Source organism: Otolemur garnettii, unplaced genomic scaffold (assembly GCF_000181295.1).
Source record: "Otolemur garnettii isolate 467f Iridium unplaced genomic scaffold, OtoGar3 scaffold00087, whole genome shotgun sequence".
Lineage (NCBI taxonomy): Eukaryota > Metazoa > Chordata > Mammalia > Primates > Galagidae > Otolemur > Otolemur garnettii.
In genome coordinates, this window is record NW_003852482.1 from 6,574,377 (window position 1) to 6,601,971 (window position 27,595).

A 27,595-nucleotide genomic window follows, 5' to 3' on the forward strand; every position below is an offset into this window, starting at 1 on the left:
AGCTTGAGGCCCTGTCTCAAAAAAACAGTCAAGCTTTAGAGTTGGATGCCTAAGTTCGAATCCCGACTCTGCTGCTCTTAGATACTGGAGCCCAGGCCACTCACATGGCTTCATTTTCCACAACCTTAAGATATTAATATATGGCAAGCATCCCTCAGTTGCAGTATCTGGCACCAGAAGTGGTCTGGAATTGTTTGCATGTTTTTCATAGTTGTATATCCTTACCAGGTGAGCATCCCAAATCCAAAACTCTGAAACCTGAATGTCCAATGTACATTTCCTCTGAGCATCATGTCAGTACTCAAAAAGTTTCAGATTCTAGAGCATTTCAGGTCTGGGGTTTTCAAATTTGGGTTGCTCAACCTGTAACATCAGTACCCTTCTCTTCAGGTCATGAGGATTAAATGAGATGCAATATGTAACAAGCACTCAAGAACTCTGCCAGGCTTATAGCACACAGCAGCTGGTAATGTAATTTAGACCCCAAAGTTCTCAACTTCAATAGTGGAAATAAATGTCCCAAATACTGACACTGCTCTTACTTGACAAACAGTCAACCTGCTATAGGGATTTGTGTGTGTGTGTGCACACAAGAAAGGATAATTCACTTACATTGGTTAGTACCATATTTTGAGTTAATATACCTCTAGAAGGGAATGTGATGTCTTCTCCATAATTAGATACTACTGGTGGTGACTATTCAAAGAAATCCTGTAATTCTTTACCTATAATAGGGGATAAGTTAATTAGGCTCTTTGGAAAAACTGAAAGCATAATAAAAACTCTAATGATACATTATTGGTAAAGCACTTCCTGAAGGACACCCACTTCTAGACAATTTACTGGTGTAAGAAAGCTGCTACCACCACACTGAACTCCAGTGGGTTTTCTCCTCCAGAATCTTCTCCTTCGCTCATTCAGAAAATAATGTTGCAGCATCATCTCCTTAGGTGGGTTTTCCCCAAATCTTAAATTATGCAGACTCTTATCTCTCTTTAAAACTTTCAGATACGCTGTGACTGGCTGAATTTTGTATATTTTGTGCTTTCAGTCCTCTGTTTTTGTGTAAATCCTCTAACTATGGGGATGATATTTAGGCCTGTTGAGTTTACCGAGCTGATCAAGGCCCTGTTTCTCTGGGCCTGGTCTCCAATCTGTAAGGAATCGAGGACCTGGAGCACTCACACATCCTGCATTTACCTAGTTTGTGAGACAGAGGCAACAGTTGATCTTTCTGGTTTTTACTTAAGGATCATAAACTAAAATGCACACGTGGAAAAAAATAGGAGTTGATTACAAAGCTTGGCATACAGGTATAAATATCTGTTACTTCAAAGCCACAGGCAATTGCCACATGTGAGGGTGGCCATATCTACAATCTCCATATCTATGGAGTACTGGTGTCCTACAACACAGTGGCCTCTGAGAACGTGAAACCGAGTCCTGCCATTCCTGTAAAGTAAGCCCCTTGATGGCTTCCCAATGCCTTCAGGATAAAATCCCAGCTCCTTTCCTGAGGTTCAAGGCCTCAGTGATTTACTGTACCCCTCTTTACCCTCAGCCTCTCTCCCTTGCCCACGTCCTGCTCCTTCCCCACAGCCCTGGATCACAATTCCCCAAATGCTTCCTCCTGCCAAGCACAGCCACCTGTTCCTCCTCTGCTTACCCATGTAGCAGCACCACAGCTCCAAGTGTGCCCTCCACTGCTGTGCTGCAACCCAGGGTTCTGCCTGCTTCTCCTATGGCCTAGATGCCACCTCCCTGACCCGCCATCCAAGGGGAAGGACCTCTGTCTGATTCGTTTTGATTCATTTCTTTTTTTTCCTTTCTTTTTGAGACAGAGTCTCACTTTGTTGCCCTCAGTAGATTGCCACAGTGTCACCTCAAAAACTCTTGGACTTAAGCAATCCCCTTGCCTCAGCCTCCCAAATATCTGGGACTACAGGCACCTGCCACAATGCATTTTTAGAGATGAAGTCTCACACTTGCTCAGATTAGTCTTGAACTTCTGAGCACAAGTGATCCACCTGCCTCGGCCTCCCAGAGTGCTAGGATTACAGGCATGAGCCACCATGCCTGGCCCTGGTCTGATTCATTTTCTGATACCAATGTTGGGCTCAGAGTCTGGCAAATAGAAGTGAAGAATTCAATAAATATTTATTCAATTAAGAAAAAATTCTGGGCAGTGCCTGTAGCTTAGTGGGTAGGGTGCTGGCCACATACTCGGAGGCTGGTGGGTTCAAACATGGCCCAGGCCTGCTTAAACAACAATGACAACTGCAACCAAAAAATAGCTGGGCATTATGATCCTAGCTACTTGGGAGGATGAGGCAAGAGAACTGCTTGAGCCCAAGAGTTAGAGGTTGCTGTGAACTGTGATGCCACAGCACTCTACCAAGGCCGACAAAAGATTCTGTCTCAAAAAAAAAAAAAAGGAAAGAAAGAAAAAGAAGGAAACAAAGAAAAAAGTTCCATCTGGGAAAATTCCTCAAGGTGACTCAAATCCATGCCACCCCCACCCCCACCCCAACCAAGTGCCAGCCCTGCCCCAGAGACAGGCACATGTTGAACACACGCATCAGGGAGCCACCTGCAGTTTCTAGGATCACAGAATGTGATCTTTCCTCTGAAGCAGCTGAAACTTTAAACCAGCTAGAAATTATCTGTCCGACTTTACTGTGCCTCTGAGAGAAGTCATTAAGTCACTCACAGAATCCCTAAGAGCTAAGTCCCTGGCTGCACAGTCTCAACATGTGTGCAGAATTTTGAGACACACACACAGACTTGAGCTTACTCTTCTCAGCAGTAGACATTTCAGTTCTTTTTCTTTTCTAGCAGCTACAAAAAGGGACTCCCTTGCTCCATTTTTGTGCACAGAACGACATATTAAGGCTTATTTGGAGCAAGTGTAGATAAGGCAAGTCAACACCAGGGGGCACTCTCAGTACAGCAAAGGCTCAGATCACCTTCTGAAGAAGGCAGAGGGCAGAAAATGAAAAAACCTCCTTTCTTTCCCTTGGCATCCTAAGGATTTCAAAGAACTTCAAAAGAGAAAAAAAATGCCAGGAAACTAAACACTATTCATTAGTGAAGAAGGTGAGCATCGTAGTTAACAAAAAAGATCAGGCTTTGTCTCCATTTCCTGCCATGGTGTCATAGCTCACAGCAACCTCAAACTCCAGGGGACACATGCACTTCCACCTTTTTTGCGGGACACAGAATTAGAGCGTGCTGGGAACACCACTGCACCTGCCTTTCAAATCTGCCAATAAAATCAACAGAGAAGTCAAAAGCATTTTAGTTCAATCTCCTTCTTTCAAAACTCGAGGTTTTTCTTCTTCCCCCTCGTAACTCAGTATGAAATGATCTCCACAACACACAAACAGAACCTGCAGTTTTAAAAGAATCTTGCCACAGAATGAGAAAACTTCTCCAAAGGACTCACCTTTTTAAACCAAACCCCCCAACACTTGTCAGCTCTCACCACTGTGGAAACATGCTGGGGTCCTAAGAATGGTTCAAAGACACACACAGAACACAGACCGAAGAGTCAATTACTCGGCACCAGTGAGCCCTCAGAGCATGTGTGCAGGGCAGGCTTCAGGGAGGATGCATCCCTAGATACCAGCAGACTGTGCACCATGTCCAGCCGCAGGCTGGCGCTGCTGCTGCCCAGGCTCACCTTCAAGGTCTTCACGGCCACCGTCAGGCTGTACTTCTTCCACACGCCCTCGTACACTTCCCCGTACTGGCCTCCGCCCAGCTTGTGCTTCATGGTGATGTCTGTGCGCTCCATCTCCCACTTGTCGTAGTTGGGGGACACGCCATAGACCGTGGGCTTGTTGCGCTTGGGGGCTGGGTAGTGGAGAGTGGTGATGAGCCCGTCAGCCACAGTCGAGTGGTGATGAACCAACTCAGCCAGAGTGTTGAAGCGGCTCTCTGAGGAGACGTAGAGCTGAGGAAAGAAAACAAGGGATGGTCCTCAGGTCACTGAGCAGACGCCATCTCCAACTACTCAAATAAACCATTTGAGCCTTAATTTAGTGCACAGCAAAACTCAGATAAATGGCTGTCCATATAGGACTGAGTGTTCAGAAAATCACTCATATTGCCCTTTCTCTGCACATGCTGTAATTTACTTGCTAAAGCAGAAAGACACCACGAAACTTTTCACTGGCACCTGCTGCTCCCTCTGCCTGAAATCCTCCAGCCCCTAATCTTCGCATGCCCAGTTCTCTCTCTCACTCCCAGCCAGTTAAAATGTCTGTGGAGTCATCCCTGACTCCCCAATCTAAACTCACTGCCCATCACAAGTCACATCACCTGTCTTCTCTGCATTGGACTTACCATCAGCTGACAACTTTCTGTTTGCTTGCCTAATTACTGTCTGTCTCTACTTAATAGCACGTAAGCTTCATGAGAACAGAGCCCTAAACTTTCTTTTGTTATTATTCAGTACCCCCAATGTCAAGAACAAGAAAGTAGCACATAAAAGGTACTCCCCAATAAGTAGCTGTTGATTAAATGAATAGAACAACTATTCGCTGATAGAAAATATTTTCTATAATCTATAACTAAAAATCACTGCACACAGCATTGAGTCTCCTTTGCATTCCTGCCCATCATTTTGGCTGGAGCACGAAGCATCAGAGGCCATGACTTGCAAATCATAGCGGTTTGCCCAGGTGAGACACCCCTTCACCGGGAAACAGAGCAGGAGCTTGGGCTTAAAGGGCCCCACAAGGAGATGACACAGCCCTTTCCAATATGGGGAGTAAACAGAAGGGATTTAAGCGTCTGCTGCACTGTTTGAGTCCCTGTGCAGCAGACCCTTCCGTGCAGGGTTCTCTGCTGGATGGAGCTGAGATGGAGAGGAAGGGGAGGAGCAGGTTGGCACAAAGCAACAATGTGGGGGCCAGCAGCCACCTTTTTTCTTCCTTTCTTTGTCTTTTTGTTTGTTTCACTAGGGTGGCAAGGGAACGCTTCTTACCAAAAACAATGCTACATTAAAATTCATACAGAACATCTGGGCTCCAAGGCACACAACTGAATCTGATGGCTTCCTCAGGGCAGCCGACCATCGTTGAAGGTAAAAGAATACTTAAAATCACAACCAAGCATTCAGAAGACTTGCCCAAACTGCAGAGATGTGGGAAGGAGGCACACAAATTTTGGATGTCCCAGTGGCGACAGGGGCGAGAGGGAGAAAAAGGAACAGGCTCAGGCTTCAGCTATCACTGTAACAGCTTATTACTTAGAAAAGGTAAGAAAAAGTCCCCAACACACCAGGCGTGGCCAAAACCTCTGCACCTGTTGGCTATGTGATCCCATCCACAACCTTCAAGAGGAGAAAGAGGATTTATCAACAAGGGTATTTTTTCTTACTTCCTTTTTTTGCTTGGGAAAATGGCATAAATGAATTTCTAAAACTCAAGCAAGCCAATGGCAGACTTTGGGGGGTTATATTCTTTTGATAACAATCCTACTAAAATAAACTTCTGACAAACCCAAGGCTTCAGCTCTGGGAACTTGCTCCTCATGTGATGACTGTGGCCTGAGGACACTGGCTTGTCCCTCTGCAAGATGGGGCCTCTAATGTACAGAACTTGCAGGATAAGGAGGCACCCACGTGTGCAGACTTTTCATCCTTCAGAGTGTCCAAGAAAACCTCTGTGTGAACTGCTCTGGGACACGCTGAGTCACACTCAGACACATGTGCACACAATAATGGGGCAGGGGGTGTGGGAGTCAGCATGGCTGAGGCCTGCTGTCAGCTTCATACGCACACGACAATGTCCATATCACCCTGCTCAGCTCTGTCACAGATCCACGTGCCACTCACAAAAAAACCAGAGGAGGACACAGGGACAGATGCTAATCCCTGCCCGCCACCCCAACCCCCGGCAAAGGTATGTCCAGTAACTTCACTGCAAGTTGCAGGCGTTCCAACCCCTCTCTGCTCCTCTCAGGTTAGCTGAGCCGGCAGTGTGAAGAAACGAGAATGGCCATTCCAAGAAGACATTCCTGGAATCGCCTCCGAAAGCATGACCCAGTGTGGGACAAAAGAGCCCGCAGGCAGGGGACCTGGGAGCAAGGTTCATTATCTCCCATCTGATGGGTCTGAAGGCAATGCTCCCCAAGCTAAAGGTCAAGTTCCTTCAATCCTGCACAGAATGCTGATGGCTCTCCTACGCCCCAGTTTGTGCAGCATCTGCTCAGTCTCATACGATTCCGTCACAGGCTATTCCACTAGAGATCCCAGAGTAACAGGAGGTTTCACTGAATGAGCAAACTTTATCTTCTCAGTAATTAAATTTACATATCCTGTGACTTAGCTCATCTTTGACATGAAACTTATACACCAACACGAAATATTAAAACCATCTCCCTCAAATGCACAGCATATTGGATTCAACTTCTCTATGACTCTCTAACCGTCCAGTCTGCTGGCCTCCTTAGTTCTAGTTTTTGAGCAACATATTGCTGGTAAACTGGGTAATCATCAGGAATTTGTGGCATGTTCAGGGAAGAAAGTCAAGTTAGTTCGTGAATGGCATGCCATTATGCCATGCTATGCACCTGGGGGTGGCCAGCCAGGCCTGCTGCCTCTTTCTAATCATCCCCGATCCTAAAAGATAAGACTTGTCGAATAAACCCCCAGAAACTCCTCCACACTCACAAGCTTAACAGATCTGAAACTTGTGTAACCTTTGGCTGCTTCAGACCCTGGTGATCCACTCCGGACACACTGCCTACAGGCTGCTCCAGAGCTGCTCAAATCCCAGTAGGAAGGCAGAAGCCCAGGAGCATTCAGTAAGGTTTCAAGGCTTCTCTCCAAGGGCAGATGAGCTGTGTGTAGCAAGCTTTCAACCAGGAGGCTTGCACCTGCTGAGCCACTGGTAGGGAGGATAAACCTTAACAACCCAAGAGGCTCCAAGTAGTCCCTTCCTGCTATGCTGCTCAACCTTAAGCCCAAATTGAACCTGTCACTTCAGCAGACCATGAAAATAAATGTCAACAAGACATATCATTCAAGAAAAGGAAAGACTCTATCAAGGGCTATAAGGAACTAAAGAACCTCACTGTGGCATCTCACAGACATAAATGAGATGTAGATACAAATATTCAGAACTAAGAATGACCAAGGCAGAGGTAAAGAAAAATCAGTCCTTAATTCTGTGTCGACAGAGCATTAGAAACTCTGGGGAGCGGCTTGGAGCTCGTAGCTCAGTGGTTAGGGTGCTTGTCACATGCACCGGGGCTGGTGGGTTCAAAACCTGCCTGGGGCCTGCTAAAGAACAATGACGACAACAACAACAACAACAAAATAGCCGGGTGCTGTGGCAGGCGCCTGTACTCCCAGCTACCTGGGAGGCTCAGGCAAGAGAATTGCTTGAGCCCAAGAGTCTGAGGTTGCTGTGAGCTATGATGCCACTGCACTTTACCGGGGGTAACAAAGTTAGACTGTCTAAAAAAAAAGAAAAGAAAAAAAAACTTTGAGGAAGATCAAAAGAACAACAAGCAAACCCCAGAGTATCTGAAGATTTTCAAGACTGTTGACATCCTAGGAAAACAGCCACAGCTCAGCCTTTTAAGATCTAACTCAAAACTCCCAGAGTCCAGCCTGGGCTCCCTGGACACACCAGCTGCTGAAAAACGCAGAGCACACGGGAAAGGCACGTGGGCCCAAGGGTGGGCGTCTCAGGGAGGAATCTTCTGCATTCACTTGTTTTCTGAAGTAAACTAATTTAAAAATAAGAATTATACTTATTCAACCCCAGACTGTCCCTCTTACTAATCTTAAATTTTCCCCTTTGAAATCCAAAATGGATTGGATCAAAGTTCTGTGATATGAGAAGCACTTTTCACCAGAGCAGCCTGGTTTCATCTTCCTGCTCTGACACTGTCCACGTGTTCAGACACATCCCCATGAGTGTGGCACTCATGGAAAGGAAGCTCTGCAGAAGGTATTCCTGGTGACCCTGTGAGCTGGTAAGTGTCCAAGTGCTCCGACAGTTGATGGGAGGACGATGCCCGGGGAAAGCCCAATGATTGCCCAGTGGAGGTTACTTACTGACCAAATCAGTGCCCTGTGCTCTGCCTGGAGTGAAAGGAACCCACCCGGCACACAGCGGCTTTTAGACAGAGGGGTTGGCTTCCTCTTAGGATAAATCTCAAATTCTGCAAATCACACATCCTATATGCAGCCCTCTCCTTGCCCCAGAGAGTTATTTTGACCAACCCTCGGTTGATGAGTTGTTAAAATGAGATCACGCCTGCCTGCATCTGTTCCAAAACTGTTGATTAAGCAACTCTAGGGGCTTGGCGCCTGTAGCTCAAGCGGCTAAGGCGCCAGCCATATACACCTAAGGTGGCAGGTTCGAATCCCCAGCCCGGGCCCGCCAAACAACAGTGATGGCTGCAACCAAAAAATGGCCAGGCGTTGTGGAGAGCGCCTGTAGTCCCAGCTACTTGGGAGGCGGAGGCAGGAGACTCGCTTGAGCCCAGGAGTTGGAGGTTGCTATGAGCTGTGATGCCATGGCACTCTACCCAGGGGGATAGCTTGAGGCTCCGTCTCAAAAAAAAAAAAAAAAAAAAACCAACTCTAGGGAAAGAAACCATTATCCTGTTCACTAGAAGAAACCTCAAGTGATTATCTTGGTACAGCAAGAGTTGCCTTGGACAAGCGGCACAGATGGGAAGCAAGCTGTCTGCTCCAGAACACTGCCTCCTCTGGGCAGGGTGGCCTGGTGTTCTGATTCACTAGAAAGCTACTGTGGCGGGTCTGAAGGCTCTTTCCAAGGCCCCACCTCCCTGGAGTACAGCCCCCGGAACTGAAAGACCTAGCTCCACATCTGGAATAAGCACGAAGACCCAAAAAGTAAGCTGGTAAGGTCCGTCTCTATGCACATATCACCACCAGGCTCTGCTGTCTCTCACACAGCACCATAGTGCTGACACTGAAGCCCCTTAATGGGAAGTATCAGATACTGGCAAGAGGACTTTAGCCAGAAGACTTTCAGACATATAAGAAAACAAATGAGAACATTTTAAAAAGAAGTGTATGTGTGTTCACATGGTATAAATGACTATATGAGGACAGCCAGGAAAATGGTGAAAAGATAAGATGAGAGACAGGCATAGCAGTGCACACCTGTAATCCCAGCTACTCAGGAGGCTGAGGCACAAGGACTGCTGGAGCCCAGGAGAGTGAGTACAGCCTGGGCAACATAGCATGACCCTGTCTCTAAAAGGGGCGGTGGGGTGGCAGGGAGAGGGGACTAGGCCTACCAGATATTAGCTACACTAAAGCTAATGCAATCAAACTTTTGGTATCAGCATATAGCTAGACCGACAGAAGAGAACAGAGAGAACGACAGGCCTAAATACATTAGGTAAATTCAACATATTTCTAATATGTAGGAAAAAGATGAATTTAATAAAGCCAGGCCCAGTGGCTCAGGCCTATAATCCTAGCACTATGGGAGCTCAAGGTGGAAGATCGCATGAGCTCAGGAATTTAAGACCAGCCTAAGCAAGAGCAAGACCCCCATGTCTACTAAAAACAGAAAAACTAGCAGGTGTTGTGGTAGGTGCCAGTAGTCCCAGCTACTTAGGAGGCTGAGGCAGGAGGATCACTTGAGCCCTGGAGTTGCTGTGAGCTAGGCGGATACCATCACCTGGCTCTCTAGACTGGGTGACAGAGTGAGACTCTCAAAAGAAACAAAACAAAAAGAAAAGGAAAGAAAAGAAAACCAGGTCACAGCAGTACTGCCCAGAGGACTCATATGAGGTTTACACGAGCCAGTAAGATGCCCCAGCACATAGTAAGAACCTGGTAATGTTAATGCCACCCTCTCCCTCATGGATCCTTAAGGACCATTTATATGAAGACCACAAAACCATTTATGCCAACTCCTTTATGACAGTATAATTGGGCTTGGAAACCTATGGGTATAGTGTGATCCACTTGTTTTAAAAACTATGTGTGCACATACATATTATATATTATACAGGGTATCCCAGTCACCCCAAAGTCTCCATCCATAGGGAAATGGGAAATTGTAGCTAAATGTACCTTTATTTACAAAATATTCATTACAAAATTTTACAAAGAGTGGCCAACATGTAGAGAATATTTTGCAACCTCCACAGTCGACCACCTCCCTGCACTAACCACTGCCTTAAGCTGACATCATTTTCATGGACTGGCATGCACCAAAGTACGTATCAGTACAGCAGGCCTAGTTCCTCACATTGACCAGTTTGTTACAATCCCTAGGGTGGTCAACTTACATATGTGTAAGGGTGTGTATGTGTCATACACATATCCATCAATGTGATTTTATCTATAGGAAGAAGGCCATATTGCCAGACTTACTTCGAGGAAGTGCTAGTAAAGGTCTTTTGCTTTACAAAAACTTATCTATTGTTTGAAGTTTTCTCATTGAGGATGACTTACTAACATTAGAAGAGATTTTCCTTTTTTTTTTTGACTCAGTCTCACTATGTCACCCTGGGTAGAGTGCCGTGGCATCATAGCTCACAGCAACCTCAAACTCTTGGGCTTAAGCAATTTTCTTGCCTCAGTCTCCCAAGGAGCTGGGACTACAGGCACCCGCCACAATGCCTGGCTATTTTTTGTTGCAGTTGTCATTGTTGTTTAGCTGGCCTGGGCAGGGTTCAAATCCGCCAACCTCAGGGTATGTGGCTGGCGCCATAACCACTGTGCTAATGGGTGTTGAGCCTAAAAGAGATTTTCTTACAAAGGAAAAGTCTTCCTGTAAGAAGTATGTCTACGGTGGTGCCTGTGGCTCAAGGAGTAGGGCGCCAGCCCCATATACCAGAGGTGGTTGGTTCAAACCTGGCCCTGGCCAAAAACTGCAAAAACAAATAAAAAGCAACTCTCTAAATTAAAAAAAAAAAAAATGTCTAAAACCCAACAGATATTTTCCCTATTTTAACAAATTGCTAACAACAAAATACCAGCAGGACAATGAGAGAATCATACCAGCCCCAAGGACTTGGAAGATCAGTGACTGATCCTCAATAAAGGGTCTTCATAAGGCTAAGGAATGATGCTGCTGTTTACTGGGAAGGCCCTTCAAACATCTCAGCTGAGCTCACTGCAATAACTTACCACCCCGAAAGCAGACCCCTGAGTTCTCCTGGCCAAGGGCTAACTGCCACTCTCCCAGACCCATCAGCTACCCTGCCGAGGTACCTTGCCGTCAGAAGCAGTGTTGATCCTGTAGTGATATACTCTCCCCTCATATCTCAGCGAGATGGACCTCTGGCCGGGACTGCTCTCACTCTCCCGCACCAAGAAACTGCCATTGATCCCGCTGCTCAGCAGATACTCGGCAGCGTTCCGGGACACCGGCCCGTGGTACCAGGAGTGCTTCTCGAGGCTGTTGACTGGTGTGATGTAGTTGCTTGGGACCCAGCCCTGGCCATTTTTGGTTTGGGCTTCGCACCATTCCCCATTGTGATTGTAGCCTAGAACACGGAGCTTTTCACCTTAGAAGAAAAGAACCAAGTCAGACAAATTGGCTTTAAACACCAGCATCATTCTTATGAAGAGTCCCAAATTCCTAAATACTGATTTCATTTTAACAAGTCCACGTAAATACGTGCATTTATAAGTATATCAAACATGTTTCTATATATGAAGCTTCCTGTTTGTGAGCACACAGCCTCAGTTTGTATAAATCTATTATGTTTACTCAAGTGCTCTGTTCCTAATACGAGCCAACTTTTGGGGGGGGGGTTATTTTTTCTTAGGGAAAAAAATGTTTTCAGTATTTGGACCAGATATCTTTCCAGCACAAAAAAAACAGAGCAAGTTCTGTTTTTGCTAAAGGTTACTGGGCAACAATTCTTCTCCTTAAGGAGAGGTGACTGCCCTTGAAAGATGCCGCCACTGTTCTGGGTGTCTCTGCATATTCAAACGTTAAAGCTGCTCCTTCACAAGCAACAGGGTAGCAAGTTAAGCCACAGTTCCCTGATTTGGTCTCCTACAACCAGCACTTGCCACCCACAGCCCTTTTACCTTTAGTTATGCTTAGAGTGTTGTCCCCACTGGCCACAAAGTCATACAGTGCAACAAAAAGGTTGGGGTCATTTTCACTGGGCCCAGCAAGAAGGTTTTCCTTGGAGTTCCAACGAGCAGCTTCACTCAGACCTTGAGGCTCAAAGTCAGATGCTACTGGCCTCTGAAGGGCTTCTGGAAGAGAAAGAGGAGAACAAGTTTAAAAAAAAAAAAAAGGAAGAAGAATTAGAAGAAAGACTTAGTTTTAGTCTCAGAAGCAAAAAAGTCTGTATTTTCAACATTATATGTTCCTTATTTACTTCATTTCTTAATATCTATACACACTATTATTAATAAGGTAGTTAAAAAAAACTCTTCCTTTAAAAAAAATTCTTCCTTGACCAAATCTTGTGAAAAGCACTAAATATTTTCACTGAGTAGGTAATTACTGTTCCCAAATAGTTTAAGCTTTTTAAAATCATTACTTCAACATGAATTTAGTCATAAATGGAAATAGTCCATCCTCATATGTCCTTGCCTTTGCTTAAAATATAGAGCAAAAGTTTCTTGGTTTAAAACATTCTTAAATATTTCAAAGCAAATAAATGCATACAACTTAAAATCAAATAGGACAGAGGGGCCTAAAATGCAAGGCAAACATTTGCTCTCCCCCTCCTCTGTACCCACAGAGGTGGCAGCTGGCACCTCCGCCTCTCCACCCATCAGCTCCACCACCAGGGCCCCTCCCCGACCTCTCCTAGGTGCCATCCCCCGTTGGTTGCCTCCCTGTTCTCAGCAACAGACTTACACCTTCACTGCCTGTTCTTCCAGCTAGAGACAGCACCTCTAGGGACCCACAGCACAAGATAAGGATAGTAACATCTCCCTCTTCTTCCGGCTTCCCTCCCCATGCCCACTCTCTCAAATGTGGTCGTCGTCATCTTCTTTTTTAAATAGCATCTCACAGGGCGGTGCCTGTGGCTCAAAAGAGAAGGGCGCTGGCTCCATATGCCGGAGGTGGCGGGTTCAAACCCAGCCCCCCCCCCCAAAAAAAGAATAGCATCTCACTCTGTGACCCTGAGTACAGTGCAGTGTTGTCATTATAGCTCACTGTTACCTCAAATTCCCGGGCTCAAGTGATCCGCCTGCCTTAGCCTCCCGAGTAGCTGGGAATACAGGTGCCAGCCACCAGGCCTGGCTAATTCTTTTCTACTTTTGGTAGAGACAGGGCCACGCTTTTGCTCAGCCTGGTCTTGAACTCCTTAGCTCCAGTGATCTGCCCACCTCTGCCCCCCAAAGTGCTAAGGTGTGAGTCACCACAGCCAACAGTTCTCTACATTTTTTAAACTGTCTTCTGAAAATTAGTAACAGTTTCTTCTCTAATAATAAAGTCTTCCATATTTGGTCTATAATAGATTCTAAAAGTTAGAAACCAACCAACAGCTCTGAAGTTAGAAAATGTATGAATATTGTTCACAGAAGGGTCAGATAGTTTATTATTTTTTCTTTAAGTCTTTCTCTTTTTCTTAAACTGTGCTCAAACTCTAGACTTTCTTTATGATAACGACAGTACACAGAAGGGTTCTGCCAGACCAGCAAGTCCACTCAAGTGGATCTTACAGCTGAGGAACATTATGGAATAAAATCTGAAATACTCATCTGTGGAAACTACAGTGAGAAATCAAACTTAAAAAAAAAAAAGGAGGGGAAAATTCTAGTTTGAATTCTAGATCTACCACGGCCTGCGCCAAATACAAATGGTAACAAAATAGTATTATGTTTTAGTTTTCCCTCTCTCTGAATTCAGAGGATCCTCAAATGTCTTTTCTTGGACAATAATCCCTCTCTCGGTGACGAACCTGACTGCCCCCCACAGTCAGTCAACCACTGCAAAGACACAGAGTCAGCCTAGATGCCCACAAACAGACGAGTGGATTATGAGAATGTGGTGTGTGTATGTACACACCATGGAGCTCACTCAGCGGTAGGAATGAAATAACATCTGCAGTAACCTGGGTGGAACTGGAGGCCATTATCCTACGTGAACTCAGGAACAGAAAAATCTGTGTGTTCTCACAAGTGGGAGCAAAACTACAGCTGTTCAAAGGTACACAGACTGGAATGCTGGACACCGGAGACTCACTGACGGGGAGGCTGGGAGAGGGAGATGGATGAAAAATACCTATGGAGTATGATGTTCACTTTGGTACACCCAAAGCCCACGCTCCACCACTAGCAGTATGTACATGTACGGAACTCAGTGTGTACCTCCTAAATCTGCTTACACAAGACGGAACACTGAGTCACGTGAGATACCTAGAGACCAGGCTAAACTTCCAGAAATAAGACTCGAGAACTTTTGTAGATGGACATTCTCTAAAAGACCTCTTTGGAATAAACCAACAGAACAGAAATAATGGGCGGCGCCTATAGCTCAAGTGGCTAAGGTGCCAGCCACATACACCAGAGCTAGCGGGTTCTAATCCAGCCCAGGCCTGCCAAACAATGACAACTACAACTAAAAAATAGCCGGGCAATGTGGCGGGTGCTTGTCGTCTTAGCTACTTGGGAGGCTAAGGCAAGAGAATCGCTTAAGCCCAGGAGCTGGAGGTTGCTGTGAGCTGTGACGCCACAGCATTGTACCCAGAGTGATGGCTTGAGGTTCTATCTCAAAAAAAAAAAAAAAAAAGAACATAAATAATAAAAACCTCTTAATTCTATCTTTTGTGCTACTAACTAAAGTAAACCTCCAGGAATTGTTTTTCTGAAAGGGTACAACCCCAATTACATTATTACAAACTTGGTAATTCCATTTTATGAATCATCAGGGCAAAGATAACTTTAAGGAAGAGAGTTTGGTAACACGACCATTTCCTAGAATGGGAGAGAAGCTTGGTACTCCATTAGGCTTCTCTGTTCTTTGAGTGTCCACCCTGGCTTTGAAATACAACTAACGTCACAATGACCAGGATTGACCAGTTAACCCAAAAAAGCTGGTAAAAGCATGGAATTGCTTTTTATTAAAATATGTGGGCCAACGACTGTCCTTTAGAGTGTGGGTCTTTAGAGCGTGGATATGGCCTGGAGCGGGTTGCTGTCCTCTGTATAATGCATCACTCGCTTCTGGCTTCAGTGTCCTACAGGTGAAGGGAGAACTCATCACCTGTGTGCATTCCCACACGGGATCTTTCTAGGTTTCTACAATCCATTCTGATCATTTATACTTGTCCTACATCTAATTATACACCAATTTTTAAAAGTTGCCTTCCCCTACTGAGTCTTTCTAAAGCATCTTAATTTTCATAGAAACAGTTCTTTTCATACTATTTCACTGGTTTTATTAACCCGGTAATTACAACAATATATCTGAAATAAATAAGAAGGCTTGGAAACAAACACAGCTCACTGGCTCCTGGCTGACAGGTACAGTGCGTGGCAGCAGACACAGGAAGGGGAGCTGCCCTGCTCTATTTGGTGCTGCTGGGCCAGGGAGGCATATTTGCTTCAAGTGGAGAGTACTGGCCAATTTGGCAAATCAGTTAAGTGGAAGCCAGTCAAGAGCCTCTATTGTCATTACATTAAGGAAAACTGTCAGATAAAGGATTTCTAACATAAAAAGATTCTTAAGTACTCACAAGAAAAAGATAAGTCCCTCTCCTATGGAGAAAATGGACAGAAAACAATTATAAGCAATTCACAGAATTTTTTTCTTTTTTGAAGATAGCATCTTACTTTGTTGCCCTTGGTAGAGTGCCATGGTATAGCTCACGGAAACCTCAAACTCTTGGGCTCAAGTGATCCTCTTGCCTCAGCCTCTCGAGTATCTGGGACTACAGGCACCCACCATAACACCCAGATAGTTTTAGAGGTAGAGGTCTCACTCTTGCTTAGGCTGGTCTTGAAATTCTGAGCCTAAGTGATCTACCCGCCTTGGCCTCCCAGAGTGTGAGGATTACAGGCATGAGCCACTGTGCCCAGGCAATTCACAGAAAATTAAAATTACCATTAAACATGGGAAATATGTGAACTCTTGTTAATAATTAAAGAAATGCAATGACTGAGCATGGTGACTCAAACCTCCACCCTAGGAGGCCAGGAGAAGAGGACTGTTTGAATCCAGAAGTTTGACACTAGCCTGGGATGCAGAACAAAACTTTCTCTACAAAAAAATCTTTTAAAAATTAGCCAGGTACCAGCCTGAGCAAAAGTGAGACCCCATCTCTACTAAAGACAGAAAAACTGAGGCAAAAGGATCGCTTTAGCCCAAGTATTAAAGGGTGTCCAAGTGCTGTGAGCTATGATGCCACAATACTCCACCCAGGGTGACAACTTGTGATTCTGACTCAAAAAAAAAAAAAAAAAAGAAAAGAAAAGAAAGAAAAACAAATTAGCCAGGTGTATTGTTGCACACCTGTAGTCCCACTTACTAGAGAGGCTGAGGCAAGAGGACCCCTTGAGCCCATGAGTCTGAGGCTGCTGTGAGCTATGATTATGCCACTGCAGTCTCGCCTGGGTGATGGAGCAATAATACCCTGTCTCAAAAAAAAAAAAAAGGCAAATTCTGTGTCAAATTCTCAGATACATTTTATTTTCCTGACACTGTCAGTATGAATAAGACTTCAATGCTAATTGTAGGTATAAAAACTAGAACATTTTAGAAGAGCAACCGGAATAAGAACCAAGAGTCTTTAAAGGATTTTACAATTTGTGATTCACCTCTGAGAATTTATCTTAAGAGAGCCACATAATGATTTATGTACACTGACTTTAAATAACAGCACAGAAAGGAAAAGTTTAAAATACGTATCACTGTAAGATAAATTAGTTTACAATCCACCTACAAAACAGAAATCTATTCAAAAAGTCAGTGAAAATATATATATATACACTCAATGGCTTGGGAATATAATTATAATAATATATTAAATATTTATATCACAATTCAGCATGTATGGCCTATACAGAATTAGGATCAATTTCATAAAAATTAAAAAAAGACCAGAAGGAACTTCATCAAAATATGAACAGCTGTTAACTCAGGGTGGGGGGATTATAAGTGTTTTAAGTTTCCTTTATACTTTTCTATATTGTTGCCTGTTTCTCACAATGGACATGGATTATTTTTATTACTAGAAAAACCACTACAGTAGCCAAGCTCAGTGGCTCATGCCTGCAGTTCCAGCTACTTGGGAAGCTGAGGGGGAAGGACTGCTTGAGGCCAAGAGTTCAAGACCAGCCTGGGTGAAACAGTGAGACCCTATTAAAAAAAAAAAAAAAAAGAAAGAAAGAAAGAAATGAAAGAAAGGGAAGGAGAGGGGGAAAACAATTATAAAAGTAGAAAAACATCATTAATAGAAGCCAACTAATACTTACATAATTGATAATTTAACATGGAAAAAATACACTGGGGAAGGGGGAAATCTCGAGTCATCCCAAAAAAGTACTTGTGTATTTCCCTCTAGTGTCTCAACCTCATGGCTGTAAGCATATAACTTTGGCAGACGAGGCCCACACAGGAAATTAAACCAGAGTCATGAATACAGAAATGCTTTTCTTCTAAAATGCCATTTGACCTCTTCTATCAAACATTCTGCAGCATCTGGATTTGATCAAAGTTACATAATCGGGGAAGTGGCCTGGAAAACACCTGGAATAAGCAGAATGCAGATACGCGCCCAGAGGTGACTATGAACTTCAAGTGAGAGTTGAAGTGGGACTGTCCCCAACATGTGGACTAATGCTGGGAACTTTATCCAAGAGGATGGAGGCCTTCCTTAGGAAGGAAAGGGCCTCCCACTGCTTCTTGGTTCAACAAGACATCAGGCAGTCCAAGGAAGCCTCTGTAGTCCTTGCTCTATTTCACAAATTAATGGCCAAAGCCCAAAGGGAAGTATTGCTCATGCATGCCTCTGGAACGAGACTCTGAAATGTAGCCACAGTCGAACACCAAAACCTTCCAGTCAATTCCCAGTCCAGGCTGATGTCAAAATTGACTCACAATGCACAAATGCCAAGTTACTTGCTTCATTTCATAGTGAACTATGCTCATTAACTTTAAAAACGATCACAGCTTACAAGGCCAAAGTTGCAGAATGTACTTAAATCTTTCTTGCTTAAGACATGAACTTTCTGCCACTCCCACTGTCAGGAAGTCAGACCCCTAAGAAGCCTAAAGGCTTCATTCAAAAAACATGTCCCCAATAGCTCCCCTGTCCTGTTCTGCCAGCAGATCTACTGCTAAGTCTTGGGGAAAAAATTTTAGCATCAGCTATTCTTATTTTTTGGGTGTGTGAACATTTTCTGCAGCACCTTTTCTCAGTCATATTTTAAATATATGTAAGACTTGGATTTTCAAAAGTGTCTCTCACTCCATTTAAAGTCCTTTTGTGATTTTGCCATCATGTTAACAAAAAGGTTTCCACCTATCAAGTAAACTCAGGAAAAGTCATTAATTAGCCAGTTGAGCACCAAGAATGATGATATCTAAAAAAATGCCTCCAAACCACTAAACAGCTATGGTGATGGCTATAAGAACATATCAAATTGTTTGAAAATTATGTAAGAATGAGGCCACAAACTCACTGGACCAGTGCATGATTAACTCATTTGGAAAGTATTCTAAGAGAATGGTTTGGGTCTTTAAAGCATAATTTAAAGATTGTTTTATATACAAATAATCCTTTCTCAAAGTTGGGAGTCACTGATGAAAAATGTTTACAGAAGCCTCCGATACCACGTATCTGGTCTAGACTGCCCCGGCCTGCTATAGCTGCACCGGGCACCAGCTAACAGTGAGGGAAGAGAATGCTCCCAACGTGGCCAGCTACTGCACAGTCCCAAAGGGGAGAGACTAGTCTCCAGGAAAAACATCCAGGGGAAGCTTCCCACCTTCCTACAGTTCCCTCTAGAGCAGAGCAGCCAGCTCCACAGCACTCATTCCTGCCCACACTGGGGGCTCTCTGGAAGCAGGTCTCAGAGACATTCTTGCATGGGGGAGGGGGAGGAGGGCAGAGATGTGTCAGACGTAACAAATACAAACGGTCCCCTAACTTTTGCTCACATTCAATTATTTAAACTTTTGATGTTTTATTCTTATTTCCTTTGTGGGTATTTCACTATTATCCACCAGTTCAAGGCATCTCTATAATTTAAAAATCTATAAAACAGATCCCTCTAAAAAGAGGGAAGGCTTCGTGTTTTATTTCATACTGCGTTCCAATGATGAGATCATGCTCAGACTATTCTCAAGTCAGTTTATAACAGCCTCATGTAACTTTTCATGATAGGATGTAGAGGAAAGGTATTATTTCCCACAATGTGAACCTGATGAAAAGTCATTTTATCTACTTCTATGTGGTCCTTTATTTTGTAATTTACATCTTCACCCAGAGTAGTTAAAACTATTTTTTTTTTTTTGAGGCAGAACCTCAAGCTGTCCCCCTGGGTAGAGTGTCATGGCATCAGAGCTCACAGCAACCTCTAACTCCTGGGCTCAAGCGAGTGTCCTGCCTCCACCTCCCAAGTAGCTGGGACCACAGGCGCCCGCCACAACGCCTAGGTATTTTTTGGTTGCAGCCGTTGTTGTTGTTTGGCAGGCCTGGGCTGGATTCGAACCCGCCACCTTAGGTGTATGTGGCTGGTGCCACTTGAGCCATAGGCACCAGGCCGTTAAAACTATTTTTTTAAAAAAAACCACAATCTTTGCCTTATATTCACACCCTGAACAAAATTTTCCCAGTACCCTAAGACACCGTGTCCACTGATGTGGAGCAGGGGTAAGGGCAGGGCGGTGATGATGCGAAGATCATTTGTGCTTCTACTCCCTGTGAGAGAAACACAGGTAATAAAAACTCACACTCACTCAGGTCTAATGGAAGATAAGCGATGCCTGATGGATGGATTTATCAACTAAAGAACACAGATGTCAAGGATTGGGAGTTCTGGGGGCACACTTACTGGGGCAAGAAAGAGGGTGGACCCTGAACAGCTCAATGCCCTGCCAGAGGAGGAGGATTAACCAGGGATTCAAGGCCAGCCTGCCACACCAGGCCACTGAGACCAGGCTCCACCTCTACAACAGGCTGTGGACCCCTCTGATGGCAGGTCATGCCAGGAACTCCTCAGAATAAAGTTTGTAAATGTATAAAATAAAATACAGAGGATTGTAAAGGAAAACAACCATATTGAAACAGGCCTCAAGAGGCTGGGTGAGTTGGTTCACATATTTAATCCCAGCATTTTTCAGAGCCCAAGGCAAGAGGCTTACTTGAGGACAGGAGTTGGAGACCAGCCTTGGCAACACGGTGAGAACTCCCATGTCTACAAAAAATAAAAGAAATTAGCTAAGTGTACTGGCGCATGCCTGTAGTTCTAGCTATTCAGGAAGGTAAGGCAGGAGGATCCCTTCGTAGCTCAAGGCTGCAGTAAGCATTGACTGCACCACTGCACTCTGGCCTGGGTGACAGAGCAAGATCCTGTCTCTGAATGAATGAATGAATGAATGAACAAACAAACAGAAATAGACCTCAAAGTATTTTTAAAAACTGACTTGTGATAGAGCACGTCTTTAGTCATAATACATTAAGTCTGTGTCACATTAGACAACAAGATCTAATGGTAACTACTGTCATTTCAAAGTAGGATGAATGTAAATAATAATCACAATTTATGTGATATGAAAATCTCTTAATTTCCACGGAAGAAAGAGTACAAGTACAGTACTGTGGTTTGTTTACTTCTATTCTTAAAAAGTAATATGCTAACTTTTAGTTAGAGGCTAAACAAAGTTTTAACTTTTCCCACCTGAGGACACAGAACTCCTGAATTCCACCCTACATCCCATCAGGGCCTTCCAGGTTAGCAACTCCTGTAGTAAGGAATTAGTTCAGTAAAACCACAGTAATCTAACAAGGAGAAAAGCCTACAAAAGAGGGTGGTTTAAATTAGTGATAAATCTAAATTATCACTAATTATCGCAATTTAAATTATCGCAATTTTCTTATAAAATAAATGCACTTATGGGTGTTATAGGAAGTAGATTAAATAGGTTTCTAGGAACAATGCAATTAAAAAATAAAGTTATTTAAACTAGTCCCGGGTTTAAATATTTCTCCTAGAATCTTTTTGTATTACAAGGTTCTTAACCAATCAATTTTAAACTCTGTCCCTACCAACAGTCCAAATACGAACCTTCCTGAAGATACAAGGTCCCCATGCCCCTCCCTTAACCAAAAAGAAAAAAAAGAAAAGAAAAAGAAACATGTTTGTTTCCTAAGAATCTATTGTCAAAAAGTCTCCAATCACTGAAGTGGAGAATAAAGATTCTTGTAAGTAGAGATACCAGCTTCAAAACCACTCTGAACACCAGCACTCATGCCTGTGCCAGGACCAGAGCTGGGAGTCAGCCTCAGCCCGTGCACATCCCACATCTTGGCACTGCTCCTCCTAAATCGCTCATCGTTCCTGTCCTCTCCATGCCCTACCACACCCTTGGCTGGCTTCCCCCTCTGACCATTGCACCTCCACTCCCCACTGTCACAGCCATCTTTCTAGGTTGTGATAGTAGGGAGTGGAGGTGGAATGGTCAGAGCTGACCAAGTCACTCTTCTGCTTATAATTCTCCGGAGGTGGCTACTGGCTGAGAGGCAGAGGAGAGCACAGGCTTGGGAGGGTGTCTGCCTGTCAGTGCTCAGTCACCCCTGGCCAGCAGTGCCACCTGGGCAATGTTTGGAACATCATGTACCTTGGGGGATAGTTGGCAGTTTACAGCTAATATGGGACATGCTGCTGCTAAGTACAAATAGGCTCTCAAAAATTGGTTGGAGTTGTCACGCCTGCCACCACTGCAGGAGAAGTCTGAGCTCCTAAAACAGGCACACGAGGGTCTAGACTGGCGGCAGCTTCTGCCCCGTACCCCCTTCCCATGCCAGCCTCCTCAGAATCTGTGCAGTTCCTGCACCCCCTTACCCTAGTGCTGCCCCCTCTGACTGCACTTTAACAAGTACCATTTGCTCTCCCTGCCATGCCTTTCCTAGCCCACTCCTCCCCTGAAGACCTCCCCACCTCTAGGAAACCTTCTCTAACTGGTCCTTCCTCCTCCCTACCACCTCACTCCCACCTGAGTACTTCTCCTTCACCCCATTTGGGTCCTTGGTATTTGTCTCATCACAACCCTACAGCCGTCAGTGTTCTGTTCCCATGTCCCTTATAGCACAATAAGCATGGACTCTGAGGTGAACAGGTCTTGTTGAAATCTGAGTCTGTTTCTTGACTGCACTATGGGGCAACAATGGTATCAACCTAGCTGGTCTGGATGCATCCTGCATGCAGAGAACTTCTGGATGAATGCCAGCCCAGGGCACTGCACCACTACAGGGCCACTATTCCACTAACATAAACTTCTTTGGGGCAGAGAACAAGTCTCATTATTGCAGAGTCCTGAGTACCTCCTTAGCGTGATGCAGCATCTACAGCACTGCTCAGAGACACTCTGCATTGCTTGTCTTCAGCAAGTGTAAGGCATTAAGTCACAACTGAGAAAGTACAGTTTAATAATCTGTTAACTCTCAATAAGCATAGCAACAGTAAAGATGCATAACAGACAGAAAGATGAAAAACAAATGCAACCTGACCAGGAAAGCCTTTATAAATGCCTGGGGAATACCACGATTTGTTTTGAATAAAATACATACAAAGGCCAGGTTCCTAAAAGAAGGCCAGGTGCAGGGGCTCCCACCTGTAATCCCAACACTCTGGGAGTCCGAGGTGGATGGATTGCTTGAGCGCACAGTTCCACACCAGCCTAAGCAAAAGCGAGACCCTGTCTCTACTAAAAATAGAAAAACTGAGGCAAGAGGATCGCTTGTGCCAAAGAGAAAAGAAGATGTAACATAAGAATTTCTTGTGCTTTCGGCTTGGTACCTGTACCTCAAGCGGCTAGGGCACCAGCCACATACACCAGAGCTGGTGGGTTCGAATCCAGCCTGGGCCTGCCAAACAACAATGACAACTACAACCAAAAAATAGCCAGGTGTTGTGGCGGGCGCCTGTAGTCCCAGCTACTTGGGAGGCTGAGGGAGGAGAATCGCTTAAGCCCAGGAGTTGGAGGTTGCTGTGAGCTGTAATGCCACGGTACTCTACCCAGGGCGATAGCTTGAGGCTCTGTCTCAAAAAAAAATTTTTTTTTTCTTGTGCTTTCAAAGCACAAAGCACATAATTTCTCTGTGCTTTCAAAAGACACGGGTTTGTTTCCTAACAGGCAGACAGCATGGTGAGATCCTGATGCCTCTCTGGAAGGTTCCAGGAATCCAAACTGTCCACGGTGAGCCTGCTAACCACAGGAGTGTTTTTACTGTCACAGGCTATTTGCAACAGCCTGAAAAGCCTCCCCTTTTGCTGCCAGCCACAAGGTGGTTTGAACACACTCATTTTACACTGTCTCTTCGTTAGTGTGTCCTCATGGACTTCTGGGTCAGTTTAGACCAGAGTCACTGAACCAACGGGGCTACGCAATGACAGGCAATTTCTCCAGACTGTCTTGTTAGCCATTAGAACTTTTACTGCTAATCTGGGTAAGTGAACATGACCCTGGCACGCACCCATCCCTCCCAGACAAACTGGTATTTTGGCTCCAAAATGCAATACCTAATTCTATTCATGGCCCAATTCTATTCATGGCCCATCTTTAAATACAATTTTAAGATATTCAATGTACAATGCTATTAGCTAATTTGAGGACTGGTAAATAAGAGAGATAAGGATTAGGCCTCTATAGAGCAGCAGTTCTCAACCTGTGGGTCGCGACCCACAGGAACTGTATTAAAGGGCCATGGCATTAGGAAGGTTGAGAACCACTGCTATAGAGAATTTAGGAGTGATGAGGTTAAAGTCTATGTAACTTAATGTGATAAAATAATAGCGTTCCTGAGTGCCAGCACTTTATCTGCACTGAATCCCTATAACACTATTAGGCAGACTCTAGGTCACTGGGGAGGGAAGGAAATGGAAGCAGAGAGAGAGGTTACTGGCAGGTCTCTCCTCCTAGTTGTCCATCTATCATATCAGCTGCCTATCCATCAACCTGTCTGTCTCTCTATCACTCACAGTCTTCTCCGACCCCTCACTCTTTCTCCACCTCCTCCTTCCTCTTCTACCTCTCTCTCTTCCTTCTCTCCCAGCCTGTCTTTTTGTCTTTGTCTCCTAATCTGTTGTATCTGCCCCTTCTGTTTCTGCCTCCGCTTGCTTCTCCTCTCTGCTCTCTCCTACCCATCTGTTTCTTGGCCTCTCCATATCTTCCCCATCACCACCACCCAACATACAACAATAACAACGTATCTACAATGTGCAATAAGAAGCATTTGAAAACCAATTTCTAGGCTTGGTGCCTGTAGCACAGTGGTTATGGCACCAGCCATATACACCAAGGCTGGCAGGTTTGAAATTGACCCAGGACAGCTAAACAACAATGACAAGTGCGACAAAAAATAGTTGGGTATTATGGCGGGCACCTGTAGCCCCAGCTACTTGGGAGGCTAAGGCAAGGGGATTGCTTAAGCCCAAGAGTTTGAGGTTGCTGTGAGCTGTGATGCCACAGCACTCTACCAAGGGCAACATAGTGAGACTCGGTCTCAAAGGAAAAAAAAAAAAAGAATTTATTTTATAAATTGTTCTTCTGTGTGTTTAATTATGATCCACTCTTATGAAGGCAAAGTTAAATTCTCCCAATGTCCCATTTGAGCTTTAGTTCTTCTATGTTGTTTGGTTGTTTCTTTGTTTTTGTTGAGGCAGGGTCTCACTCTGTTACCCAGGCTGGAGTGGTGTGGCATCATCATAGTTCACAGCAACCTCAACCCTCAGCCTCCCAAACAGCTGGGACTACAGGCATACCTGTAGTATGTCTGGCTAATTTGTTATTTTTAGTAGAGCTAGGAGCTCACTGTTGTCCAGGCTAGTCTCAAACTCCTGGCCTCAAGCAATCCTCCCACCTTTTCAGCCTTCCAAAGTGGTAGGATTACAGGTATAAACCACCACACCAGACCTATTTAAAGTCCTATCCATTGAACAGCAGTTATACTGGCAAAACTGCAATGACTTGGATTTATAAGGTAATAAGTAGCAAGGTATTTTCAGTTTCACTTGTTTGGAAATGTGGAAATACTGCCTCTGGAGAGGAGAAATAAAATGCCAACCATGAAATTTTTCCTTACACAATAAAAGTATTCACCATGGGAATAAGAGAGGATTAGAAGGAAGGAAGATACATTTCAGCTAAAAACCAAGGGCAGGAAGTATTAATTATATTCATCAAAAACAAACTTGGAAACAAACTGCTTCATTAACAACAAGAAAAACCACAGGTGGGTTCAGCTCAATCCCATCATCACTGCACCCTTGGAGAAATTGGTAAAGCCACCATCTTAGATGGCTAAATATTTATTTACAATAATAACAGCTTACACATATTAGGCTCCCTGCTAAACAATTTACATGAAATCTCTCAACCACTCAGTGAGCGAGGGACTGCTATGAGCCTTATTTTAGAAGTGAGAACAGTGAGGCTCAGGGAGTGCCTGAGGTCAGCCAAGAGTGCAGCTGGCACATGTGTCCAAGCTTGCTGGCTCCGGAGCTGCCCACCTACATAAAAGAATGGGACCCCAGGAACACCTGTGGTGGCCATAAAACTGCCTGGACACGAGGGCATCTCAGAGGAATCTAGTGTCGATAGAAATACATACATTTCAAAGCTTTCATTAGACCATCTCACAGGTCCTCAAAACAATCCTCTAAGGTGGGCTGGAGAGGGAATGGTCTGTCTTAAGGGTAAAGAAAGAGAAGCTCAGAGACCACAAATGAAAACTGGAATCTCCAGACTCTCAATACAAAAGTTACCCCCAAAGTGATACATGGCCCTTCCTCCTCTTCTCTAGAAACCTCAGAGTGCTGGGGTGAGAATTAAGTTAGGCTGCAGGTGATGTGCTCAGCCAGGGCCATAATGTGTTGAACATCATGTGTGTTCAACACCATGAAGCACTGTTAATAACCCAAATGAAACAGACGAGCTGGCCTCCCATCAGGACCAGGAAGTGTTTGATGACCTAAGGAGAGAGTGTTTAGAAAGAAAGCACAAGCTTCTCCAAAGCACAAGTTCTGGAAGTGCATCTGTGTGGCTGGCACCACATAAAGCATTCGCTTGAGTCAACTGCTGAAAAGCAGCATTTAGAAGTGGGCCCTTAAAATAAATTTAGAAAGTTCAAGAAGAGTTCACTTCACAGACATTAGTTTTTGATTCCATAGTACAGAACTACAGAACTATCATGTCTGTGTATAATATCCATGTACAATGTATGTAAATACAAACACAGGAACAAGTAAAAACAAAGAAAAACCTGAATTTAAAAGGCTAGTGTCCATGTTTTCTTCCACATCTCCAGGGGGAAGGAATAATCAGAAAATTCAGTGTTCAAAGTAAACTGAAATTATTCAACTAACAGTGGTCATGGGGAATAGATACTGCTGCAAACATACACGCTCACAAAGCTGGAGAGCAAAATTCAAACATTATAAGCTTATATATCCATATGCTATTTCTAGAGGGACACTCATGAAACTACTGAGGCACTGCCTATGGGTGGAGAAGCTATATAGGAAGAGGTAATTACTTTTCACTAAATACTCTTTTAGTGTATTAGTATTCAGTATTGTATACAAGTACTTTTATATACATTTTAAAAATTTTAATCCTACAACTAATGTAATCATTTTGCCTATGTCAGGATTCTAGAAGAAAAAGACTTCCAATTTTTAAATCTACAGTTCTATAAATATGAGACTGCCCTTATTTCAGCAATAGTTTGTGAGTTTCTGAAGATACCATTTAAAAATCCACAGTGAATTCCAAAGGAGACAGTCATAGCAGAGCACAGAGTAACTTAAGAGTTGGCTCTGCAGATAGCATGCATTCAAATCCCAGAGCCCCACTCATTAGCTCTGGGACCTTAGACAAATTATCTAACCTTTTGATGCCTCAGCTTTCTCATCTATAAAATGAAAAATAATCAGAAGGGCATCATGAGAAGTATATTAAATCACAAATAGTGCTGAAACAGTTACTTGGCACACAGTAAACATTTAATAAATGTTAGTTATCTTTGTGTTTGCCATTGTTTCTTTGACACCTGGCCTGAGTAGCAGGTAGCATATAGGACCAAACCACATTTACCATGGAAACTCCTTTGACAGAACAATAGAAAACTTGATCTTACCAATTTTCTCCTCTTACAGGACTCTTGATGGGTGTAAATAAACACTGATTGGCTGACTTAGGATGGGAGTAAAAATGGATCACTTATCCATATGTCAGGAACAGTTTTCCCCAAGGGACAAACAGCACTTCCAGTCTTTAAGAAATGATCACTGAGGTTTGTTACACTACAAAACATGATTCCATTTACTTTCTCTAATTAAATATAACAACAAAATATGGAAAACACAATAAAAAGAATTCCTAGAATTACACCTTCTTAGATGAAGCCTTAACTCAAGGCAGTATGCCCTACTAGAACTTTT

General features: G+C 44.1%; 1 protein-coding gene across 2 annotated transcripts in view; it reads right to left on the reverse strand.

Annotated features, from left to right (window-relative positions):
- ABL1 (ABL proto-oncogene 1, non-receptor tyrosine kinase) overlaps positions 1-27,595 on the reverse strand; it is a 152,884-nt gene that overhangs the window by 19,084 nt on the left and 106,205 nt on the right. For both annotated transcript variants that reach the window (XM_003794895.3, XM_023516113.1), the window contains exons 2-4: positions 12,053-12,226; positions 11,225-11,520; positions 3,683-3,955 (exon numbers count right to left, since the gene is read on the reverse strand). In XM_003794895.3, the coding sequence (XP_003794943.1) occupies positions 3,683-3,955; positions 11,225-11,520; positions 12,053-12,226 (743 nt within the window). The remainder of the gene's footprint in view (positions 1-3,682; positions 3,956-11,224; positions 11,521-12,052; positions 12,227-27,595) is intronic.